This window comes from Uranotaenia lowii, chromosome 1, assembly GCF_029784155.1.
Source record: "Uranotaenia lowii strain MFRU-FL chromosome 1, ASM2978415v1, whole genome shotgun sequence".
Taxonomy (NCBI): Eukaryota; Metazoa; Arthropoda; class Insecta; order Diptera; family Culicidae; genus Uranotaenia; species Uranotaenia lowii.
In genome coordinates this window covers 188559415-188570903 of record NC_073691.1, presented here as the reverse complement: position 1 = coordinate 188570903, position 11489 = coordinate 188559415, and the positions used below count along the sequence as shown (strand labels likewise).

General features: G+C 40.1%; 1 protein-coding gene across 1 annotated transcript; it reads left to right on the top strand.

Moving 5' to 3' along the window:
* The first annotated feature begins 1563 nt into the window (after positions 1-1563).
* Positions 1564-11094, top strand: LOC129740574 (serine protease grass-like). The gene is made up of 2 exons (XM_055732275.1): positions 1564-2175; positions 9722-11094. The coding sequence occupies exons 1-2, from the start codon at positions 1656-1658 to the stop codon at positions 10768-10770; spliced, it is 1569 nt and encodes a 522-aa protein (XP_055588250.1). The 5' UTR covers positions 1564-1655; the 3' UTR covers positions 10771-11094.
* The last annotated feature ends 395 nt before the right edge of the window (positions 11095-11489 follow it).

The window sequence follows — 11489 nt, the reverse complement described above, 5'->3', positions numbered from 1 at the left end:
CAACTACAAAGTTTGCCAAAAAAAAAATCTCGTTTGGCAAGCTGTACATGTGGCTCGAAAAGCGACAATTTTGTTGCAACCGGGACCATCAATCAGGAAATTTACGTGAAGCGTTTGCTGCTTTTCCTGAAGAAACATGACTTGTCCGTGCTGTTTGGCATCCTGCCATTATGGAAAAAAAACCATGGAGTGGTATGTCGCTAACAACGTTCAGGTTGTGCCCAAGGATAAGAACCCTCTCAACACATCAGAACTTCGCCTTAATGAAAAATATTGGGCGAATGTTAAGTAAAACCTTAAGAAGACTCGGAAAATAATGTTAGCAGCGAGAAGCACTTTAAGGTGCTGGCTAACTGGCGACCTGAGGCGCAGGAAGTGGAAAAGGTGCCTACCGTACAAAATCTGATGGCAGACGTCAAACGAAAAGATCGCCAATTTGAACTAGGTTGACCGGAATCGTAACTGAATTTTTTTCCCGTTTTTATACATATTGAACTTAAAAATGATGGATACTTTGATTTTTTTAATAAACAAATAATCGAATTACACACTTTCGAAATCAAACACCCTTTGAATCCAAATATCTAGGAGCTAGAAATTTTCCGAAAAATAGGTTGTTTTTTTTGTTTCGGCCATAAATTCACAAATACCAGCAATACTGTTAATGATACGCAAAAATGATGTTCAGGTGATCGATAACCAATTTATTCACCTTAAAGGCGCAAAAGGAGATTTTAAATTGATGTTATGAATTTATGTTGGATTTATGTATGTAGCACAAACAGTTGCTGGAAATGTTCAGCAATCCAAATTTTTACTGGAATCCAGCAAACACTCTCCGTTTTGCTGATTTTTCCTGCACTTGATCTTCATTGCTGGAAAAACAGCAATCGATCTTTCAAACTCGGATTTGTTTTTGTTTATGCTTATTATTTTTTGATGCGCGCGAAAAGTGTTTGATTCCATATACCAGCGATGAGGCATTTAAACCAAAGGTAATTTTTTTATTTCGTTGAAGAAACTAATAATTTTTATAATTTTTTTCAGATGGAGGATAATGCCCAATACTTGGTGAAAAGAGGTCAACCCACTGGCAGATATTATTTAATTTTGTTATAAAAATTTAAATAAAAATCGCTCAATTTACGAACAAATTTCTTTTTACAAATATGACTATCATGGGCATTTAAATTTAAAGTCTTATTTTTGATTCCAAAAAAATTTCGATAGAAAAAATAATGCAGATTTACAGCAATTGAGATAGCTGGTTTCCAGCAATTGAGAATGCTAGTTATTCAGTAATTTAGTTTCCTGGATTTTCCAGCTATCAAAATGGCTAGTGATTTTGCTGGAAAGACAGCGGGTACAAAATCCAGCAAATTTGCTGTGCAGACACCCGAAACCTGTTTCAAATTATGAATTTGAACGTTCGAAAAGAAACATACCCTTAACGTTTTTTGAGAGACAGATAAGAAAATTGAGCAAGAGAAAAGGAGAGTCGCACCTCGTCTGTTATTTAGTCCTGTGCAAAACGTGACCATCGCCCAGTTGCTTGGCGCATCCGAATGGAATCGAACGTCGCCGGTCTCGTGGTCTCGAGGAGGTAATCGAATGTGGAAATTAGAGTGATCGTGTCGAGGAAAGAAAATTCTACGATGCTCTTTGTCAATGTACTTATAGTTTTCGGACTAATAGCTTCCGGCAAGGGAATCAAGGGAAGTCAATGTAAAAACCGGAATCAAAGTTGCGTACCGGAGAAATTTTGTGAATCAAATAATTGGATCACCAAGGGACACTGGAAAAATTCGATAAGCCACCGGACACATATTTGCCATTGGGAGGGCAACAAGCCATGGATTTGCTGCAATAATACCGACCTGCCCAAGGATAAACCGTGTGTGTACCGAGACACCGAACCAGGTCTTTGCGTGGCACCTCTGAAATGTAGATCTGTTGCCAACTATTTGAAAAATCGTCGAAGAAATAAATATTTCGATGAAGAAATGGAGAAAAATTTGTGCCATCGAGACCATGAAGGTTCGTATTACTGTTGTCCGGAAGGGACCCTCGTTCATCAGAGGAAAACTGTTTCCAAACAAGGACCTACGATATCGCCTAAATCATCGTTTTTGGAAACGGATATCACCAAACGTCCAAGCCAAGGGATGCAGAATGGTAAATATCATATTTGTGAATATGCTTAGGAAAATTTAAGTTCATGAATGAATGCTGATATGTGAGTGATTGTTTCCTTGTGCAAGAATTTTTCGCTACGTCTCCAAAATGGAGAATTTCCCGCAATATTTTAGTGAAAAAGTAACTGTCTTCCAAGAGCAAGTTTACTGGTGTTGGGAAAAAGTGGTAGAAATTTTGACATTTTGAAAATTTTACCATGTAAAAATGATTTCAAGATCTTGGGGCGTTGTATTTTTTTACAACACTGTTTCTGTTTCCCGTATGTGATAGAAATTTTGCTATTTTTGCATCACAGCATGCGAAAATACAACACGTGTTGTAAAAAAACTAGAAGGCCACAGATCTTGAAAATGTTTATGCACGGCAAAATTTTCTAAATGTGCCGTAAGTGTCAAAATTTCTACCACTTTTTCCCAACACCACAGAACTTGCTCTAAGAAAAGAAATTTTTCATTTCTAACACAAAGGTTTGTACTTTGGACTGCTAAAAATTGGACCAAAGGTGGAAGTAGGCGAGGACTGCGTTTTTTTCGCTTTGCCAAAAATTCTAATAAATTTTGTTTTTTAACTGAGTGAATCTTAACAAATTAAAATTAAGTGGTATCAACGTGTGGTCAGAACTTAGCAATTTCCACCGAAATAAGTGCTTAAGGAATGGGTCTTTCAGAAAGGTTTAGAATTTGTCTTATTGAGTTGGAAGAACCTTTCTTGATTGCGGTTTTGTTTTTCGTGTCAGTGCTTGGATTTAGTTTTTTTCGCAATGAGCCTGAAAGTGATTCTTTAAAACATGTACATGGTAGTTAGGTCCCATTGAATCTTAGACTGCCATGATAAGTTTGACTGCTTAAAATGTGAAAACAACGGTCATAAACGTCAATTCGAAGGTTTTTGGTTGGGACTTTATAATATTGACAAATTGGCTCTCGGGATGCCGAATCCTTCTATTTATAACAACAGGTGGTCAATTTTATGGTTCTGAAAATTTGTGATAGAAAAATGATGTTGTTCTAGTGCAACTGGCAAGTGAGTAATTTTATCCTGTGCAGTCTTTGTCGAAATAATTGCCTTATGAATATTTTGTCCCCCAAGCTAGGGGGAAGAATTGGGTTGCATCGATTTGAAAATGTGAGAATAACGCACAGCAGAGGAGGACAAATTGTGTGTGTGTGTGAACTCAAATTCAACGCTCTTGGCTGACGAGGGACTCTAGTGAGATTACAGATTATTTCATGTTTCATTCATTATATCATTCAACAATCCTATCTGCCAAGTAGATGTCCTCAATTTCACCCTTCTGATTCCTATCTGAAACAGCCATACGACCCATAGTTCTCTGCACAAAAAAAGCTATTTTACTGTTTCAGATCTTACCCCCCCAGATCAGCCAATGCAAGATGTGTGTAGTCACCCCACGCTATGCTATGCTTTGACTAGTCAAAATTGGACCACAAAGTGTTACACGGTTTTGGGTTCTTTTCGGGCCCAATAACAACTGTACCCAGTGTGGAAACCACCCAATGTCAAAGTGACGATATATTTTGTTGTTTATTTGGGATTTTAGGCCTCTTGGGTTTATTCATCCCATGAGTGTATAAATACGGTATAAATACGCCCGCGGTCTATAAATATGTACGAGGGAGGTCCATTGCGCTAGCGATAGATAACGACCAGCCCATCACACGTGCCTATTCCCGTAGAGGTTTCATGTAATATTGTTGTTTCGATTATAGTCGTTTAACCAGCTTTGTGGCATTCTCGACTTACTTCATGTAATATGCACTGCACTTCTCATACTGAGTCTGGTCCACACATGCACCCTCCTCTCCGGGAATGTGAAGAAAAAAACTCTGATATTTGAGATCTTTTTCTGCTTTTATATCTAACTGGTGAAACAAGTTTAGCACCACTGACTTTCAGTGTGTGCTGCACGGGTAACTTTTACCCAAAACACAAACACGCAAAACCCAAATCTTGTAAAAATTATAACTATTTACTAATACGACATTTTAAAAACTTATGCTATCCTAACATTATTACTCACGGGCCCGTTTTTCCTACCTCAAACGCACATCAATCATATCACAGCTGCTTGGACGGCACAGGTGTATCACAGCTTTAATTTTCAGTATCACAGTCGTATCCAGTGAACTGGCAACCCTGCCAGGTTTCACTGCTTCGACGGGCGTACCGCAGTTTCCCGGAGCACCTCCAACGACTTCCGGCTGGCCCTCTCGACGTCCGCAGCTTACTTTCGCAACAACGGGACTGACAAAACCAAGATGGCGAAAATTGAGTCCCGAAAAGCGATTGGATCAGCTCCCAAAAACGACCCTATTCAAATTCATCGTGACTTTAGGATTGGCTCATGCAGTACAATAATAAGGCACTCACCCAATGGGGCCATTAACTTCCGCTAAATTTATGGCTACCGTCCGTTACGTGGTTTGCTGGGCACCCGACACTACAATAACGAGCAGCTACTTTACTGGGTATAGAAGGGGATATTAAGGTAAGACTCACCTTTGCCTTGTCTCGAGGTTGTGAAGGTTTCTTTCTCCTTCTTTTCCTTTTTGCGCTTAGACATCAAAGTCTTCAGCAATCTACGGCAAAATGCTGGGTTTTGAGAGGATAATTCTCGAAGGACAAGTGTTGTTTTACCTTAGCTTTGGCTGTATGTTCTTCCGGCTAATCTGGATATGGTAGACTCGGATTCCTTCTGTAAACAATACAACACTACATTATGCCGTTACTCGCAGGGCAATTTTCATCTCACCTTAGCAGCAGCAATTCCTAGTCCTCCACAGCTTTATACTGGAATCGATGACGACGGATTACTGCTACCTTCGCTAACTCGCTCGGTTTCCGTTTCTGCTGACCCAACTCGGGGAGCACTACCCAAGCAACCAGAATTCCCTTAAAAAGGTTCCTTAGAAGCTTAATCAGCTCTCGTTTCTGTCTGAAGAGAACGCTAATCAGCCCAAAATTTAAGTTCTTAAAGCTACTTTCAAGTTCGTTTAAGAAGCTGTAGAGAATGCTATTCAGCCTCAAAGAGAATGTCAAAAAACTTCTACGCGCCGAAAAAAAAATCCGGTTGACAGAATGCTCTGACAACCAGATGACAGATTGCTAGATTGCCGGTCTATCATGGTCTATCTCATTGATTTCAATTTTTATTACATAGTTTTGATTACAAAAGCTATACTTACGCTAAGAGAATTGAACCGCTGCTCTCTAGGTTGCAATGAAACTCACCAGCCACTCGACCAATCCAGCAATAGTTCATTGCCTTTGTAATGATTAGTATATAAACTTAAGGAATATCAATTGAGATCGCGTATGAGCGATAATTGAATGGGTTGGTCAATAGATTGTACATTATTTTGTTTTCAAGGGATTTCAGTACACTTAATAAATAGTAACAAAAAATTATGTTATCTAAAATTTATTCGAATCACAAAATATTATCACACAAAAGACTTACCAAATATCAATGTTAAAATGCTGAAAAATTCTACCTACGAAAGCGGCCGTGTCTTCCAGAAGAAAGTCTATGTTGTCCGTAATGACGGCACCGGCTTCAGGCCGTTTCCAGGTGGATGTTGTCATTAGTAATGGGATGCGGTCTTTGAGAGGTTTTCCCCGAGCTGCGCCAGAATGCAGATTGAAATTCAAATCGCCGTCAGTAAGCCTGCAGGTACCCTCCCCAATCGCAGCGGTGGATGATGGAAAAGATCTGAAAAAAAAATAACAACGATGGTGAAAATACGAAAAATACTTACTACTTGTTGATTCAACCTTCGTCGAATTTTTCTTTTGCGTTGAATTCCATTGTAAATATCAGAACTAATGTGAACAAAACAAATACCATGATGAAAAATTGATAGACATTTTTGACATGTCGCTTAGGATTCCCAAATAAGTTCCTTAAAACACCTAGAAGTGCTATAGAATTCCCAAATAAGTTCCTTTAAACACCTAGAAGTATCTTAGAAAGTGCTTCGCGAACGCAACCGACCTTCTCAAAAAAAGTTGCATTAAAGGCGCTTAGAAGTTCCGTTATCGTCATTTTAACCCTTTAAAAGGCGATGGAAATTCCTGAGTAACTTTTACGCGACAAGAGTCACCTGAAGTTCCCGTAAAAAATTTGTTCAGCCAAATGTGAACTTCGGAGTTCGGTGTTAAGTAAAAACGCGACTTTTGGTTGCTTGGGTAATTTATCCGCTGCCTGCAAGTCGAATAAACGTTGGATATTATCCAATACAACAAAGCTGATCCACTTAAACTCACCTTATTGACGAACGATACGGATATTTCCTCCTTCAACTCTGGCAGCGACTCTGAGATGCGAGCAAATGGCGGAATTTCAGCAATAAATGCTTTCACTGCGATGACGAATCGAAATCCAAATTTTCTTCTTCGGTTGCTGTTGTTTTGATTTGTTGATTGTTGTTTCCGTTGTTTTCCCATGTGTGCGTTTGACATATACACTATAAACACTACAGTTCTAAACACTCATTCTTTGGTAGGTTTTTGACTCGTTCACTACACGCTCAAAACCAAATAGCTAGACAAACTTAATTATAATGCAGCTCGCTTTCAAGAGAAATCACAATCTGGCGTATTCAATTGACTTAGCCTTATTTCGTAGCGCATTTAGCTCGCATTCGGTACAACTGAGCTCAAAGCAGTCCATTCGTCTCGCATTTAGCGTAGCTCATAGCTCACATTCAGGAGCAGCTTTTATGTCTCGTATTAGTCCCAGCACATCGCTCGCATAAGGTGCAACACATTTGGCGCAGCAAAAAAAAAAGCTCGCATTCAGGCGCAGCCACTTGGCTTGCATTTGGCGCAGCACAAAGCTCGAATTCAGGCGCAGCCTACTTGGTCCGCATTTAGGCGCATCCCCCATGGTTCTTTTAATGAAATTACGTTGGATCGGGAGGACCAACATGAAAAGTCTTCTGAAGGTTCACTTTATAAATTTACGTAGGATCGGGAGGACCACCATGAAGAGTGTCTGAGGGTTCACTTCAGGCTTGGCAAAAGTCATCGTTATTAGTCAAAAAACTGTGACTGTGAAGCCTCTAGGTCCGTCAAACTCAATTGACTGTTCCTAAAACGCCAGTCACTTCGTTTTCCAGTCACTCATCCTCCAGTCTTTTAAACCAAAATGAATTTCATAGTCAAGCATTCACCAATCGCATTCAAACGACCGAAGACGAAAAAGAAACGCATTTATTATTATTGTTGCTACTGCCAGCAAGCCCGTTTTCAGTTTTTTATTGCTATTGTTGCTCCTGCCAGGAAATCTTTCAATTAGTTGCACCCACGGTTTTCAACTGTTTTTTGGAAAATCTGGAAGATTTTGAAAAAATGTCTGGAAATGTCTAGAAATGTCTGGATAGTTAAGTTTAGAAGGTGGTGACCTTTTTTTTGGTCACCAGATCTCATAGTTGCAGATAGCCATTAATCTTATGTCTCTGCCACTATCAGTGTCACGTGCTATGCCTGACGCTCAATTTCACTTACATCTTCGAAGCATTTGTCATTAATGCAATTAATAACATTATTAATAGGCTTTAAACAGTTCTGAAAGCATAATTCATAAATTCTTATCATTTTCTGCCGTATTACACCAATAACCAATTTGAATTTTCATAGTTTCTTAGAACAATTTATAACCTTAACCAAAAGTCTGGAATGGTCTGGAAGAAATGTCAAAAGTCTGGAAGTCTGGAAACCAGAAAAAATGTCTGGCAAAAGTCCAAAAAGTCTGGAAGATCTAGACAAAATCTGGAAGGTTGACATCACTGGTTGTACCTACCGTCAGCAGCCGATCGAAGTGTGAAGAGCTTTGTCAGTCACTCGCAGGCTGAATTTGACTAAGTGTAGAGCTTCGCCAGTCGCAACGAAAGACGGAGAAATGTTGACTCGTGCTTTATCCGTCATGCAAGTAGTAAGGTTCCGTCAATTGAGTACAGTACCAGTCAAATGATGAAACAAAGCTAGTCAGGTCAAGCGTGACGGGTGAAATTAACCAACTCTGGTTCACTTTATTAATTCACGTTGGATCGGGACGACCAACATGAAGAGTGCTCTGAAGGTTCACTTGATGAATTTAGGTTTGATCTCGATGACCAACATGAAGAGGGTTCTGAAGGTTAACTCTGTGATGGTTACCTTAATACCGTATTTTGGCAACCAGTCGAATTTGTCAGAAGCGTGCTGACCATTTGAGTTTAAAAATAGATTCCAGAGATTCCGCATCGATCGATTTGAAGAAATGCTATCTCAGTTGGGAAATGCCACCCAACTAAAGAAAAAAACAGGCAATTTCTACGATAAAATCGGGCTAAACAGGTACATATTCACAGGGCATTTTTTGTCACATTTTTCGGGTTCGCCACCTACCGTCGGTATTGCGAACCTACGAAATCTAAAATCTGACAAAATAAATTAGAAAGAAAATGGTTGAATTTTTGTTCTAAGTGTCATGTCAGTGGATCAGTGCTAATAGCGGTTTGGTTTGAATAAGACACCTGTGGAAAAAGGTTCTAGGAATATGGCTGGATCAAGAATTGAATGGTTAGAGAAATAAAAGTACCACGATATTTGAGTGTCACGAGCTAGTTTACTTCTAAGTATACTACAAACGTTATATAAAACTGTGAGGAAAATGAACTGATTCAGAGTGAGCATTGAGACAAAAGATTCAAATATTGACATGAATAAGCACAAAAGGAAGTGTTGACTGCGCTTACAACCGTATTTTGGTTTAAGATCGAGAAAGTGAAATCAAATTTCTGGGTGTTTGCATATTCCCAGTTTGAAATTTTTAAAATCATTGTTTTCGTTTTAACTTTTAATCTTTGTGTAGGGAGGAGATGTGTAGCCGATGATTACGGGTACGACACTCTCTCGGCTGATAGGCCTTTCCCGAGTCGGGAAGCTCCCTCCATCGTCCTTACTACATGCACACACACACACACACACGAAAGCTAAGCTGTCGTGTCGTGAGCGGTCGTCCGTCAGTTAACCAAAGATCTTCAGTAGGGCAGGACGTGTGTCTCCCGTTCAGCCGATGAGTGCTAAGCCGAGCTGCACAAATCTGATCGATGATTTCACTTCACACGATTGTGCGTTCATAAATGCAGTGCCATACACGATGCAAATCGTATACGCAGCGACAGAATTTCATCGAATTGCATTGCATTTGTGTAATTCATGGCAGCCTTAAGGTGCAGTTTGATCAAATTCCAGGTCGTTTAAATATTCTGCCTCTGCTGCGGTTGAGGTGGTTTGTTTTTGTTTGCTCTTGCGGGAAAAATTCATGTTTCGTATGAAGGCGAGCGTCGTAGAATCGTCGCATTTGTGCAACTGAGGCATAATCTATGGCCCCCTTTTAGATGAAGAACTTGCTTCAAGGCATGACTCACATATTTTTCGTTGTTATACAACGATTTTTTTTTAACTATGAAGACATTTAAAACTATCGCTAACTGATTTTTCTGGTCTTTTTTTACAGTTTTTGCCCCTTGTGAGGACCCCGAAGGCAAGTCGGGGTTTTGTGTTCCGATAAATCAGTGCTATCGCATCAGTAACACAATTTCCCAAGGAGGCAATTTAACCAATAACAAAAGTATAAGGCATTTCATTAAAATGAGCCGCTGCCCATCCGATGGTAGAGGTGGCCACTGGGTTTGCTGTGCAGGATCTCAACAAGCCAAGCTAAGCTCGTTCAACAATCTGATTGATCACCCGAACGCAAAGAAGCTGGGTTTGACCAACTGTGGACAACCAAAAGTGGACCGATTGCAGGACAAGATTCACGGCGGCCAGGAAGCAGGATTGGGTCGCTACCCGTGGATGGCTAACCTACTTTACTTGAGTCGGGACAAGCTGGAACCCCGATGTTCCGGCTCATTGATTCACGAGAGATACGTTTTGACCGCTGCCCATTGTTTGAAGGAAAAATATGACCCTCTGAAGGTGCGACTGGGCGAGTACAATCTGGACACAAATCCAGATTGTGATGACGAGGGATACTGTCTCAAGCCGTATCGGGATTACGCAATTGACAAGCGGATTGTTCATGAAAACTTCCACGAGAGAAAAACACGTTCCATCAAAAAACACTTAGACTACGACATAGGTCTGGTGCGCTTGAAGTCTAAAGCGGACACCTCCATGGAACATATCCAGCCCATCTGTTTACCCTTGTCAATAGATCTTCAGATTTTGAAACCGAAACAGCTTAAAGTGACCGGCTGGGGGCTCAAAAAACACGGCGCTCCTGCTTCAGAGCTTATGGAGGCCAATATGAGAACCGGAAGTTGGACCGAACTCTGCAAGGGTGAGTCGTTGTTCAGCGCAAAGGGTTTCCAGGGAGAATGTCACTGCAGAGGTGATTCCGGAGGTCCGTTCCAGACACCAGTCCTCCTCGATAACCATCTGAAGTATGTGGTGTTCGGAATTGTTTCTAGAGGCTCGCTAGAGTGCATCAAAAATGGTCCTGGCTGCGGAGTTATGGTCGGATATCATTTGAATTGGATATTGGACCACATGGATATTTAAATCTTGCGGTATCATGTGGTGTCAAGCCAATCTGAGAAGACTAAAGATGGAGTGAAACTTGTCGGTTCATTTGTCAAATATATTGTTTTACAGTATCTATGTCTATTGTGTAGAGACGTCCGTTGATGTTAGAACGCATTTCACGCATTATCGATAATACAAGCTGAAGTTGGTCAGCTGAATAGTTTAGTAATATCAACTAATCAACTAACAATACAGAATTTCAATACATTTTTATAATAAGTACTTACTAAACGCTTCAACTAACGATGATAAATTAAAGCAATAAATGATCTGATTTTTTTCTATTATTATTGTCTCTTATACCGTATTTGTTTATGCCGAGTGTTGCACTGGTGCACCACTAGGTGCTGTCAAACTGTTTGTTTATTCAGACAATGTTGCACTGGTTTTGACCCGGTGTTGCACTGCCATCGGGCGGTAGTGTTCCGAAAATTTTGTCAGTGTTGCGAGAGAGCGTGTGAGTGAGTGAGTGAGGTAACAATACACTGGCGACGATTTGTGTTTGTTTTTATCGGGTACGGTGGAATACTGAACGAAGGGAGATAACAAATACGGTAGAATATATCTATACTTAAATGATTTTTGATAAAGATGGAGACAGTATTGGTGTTCATTGATCTTCAAGGTAATGGACGATTGTAAAGTTCAAATGATCAAAAGACTGAAAAACAGAGTACTAAAAGGCTTAATCAAGA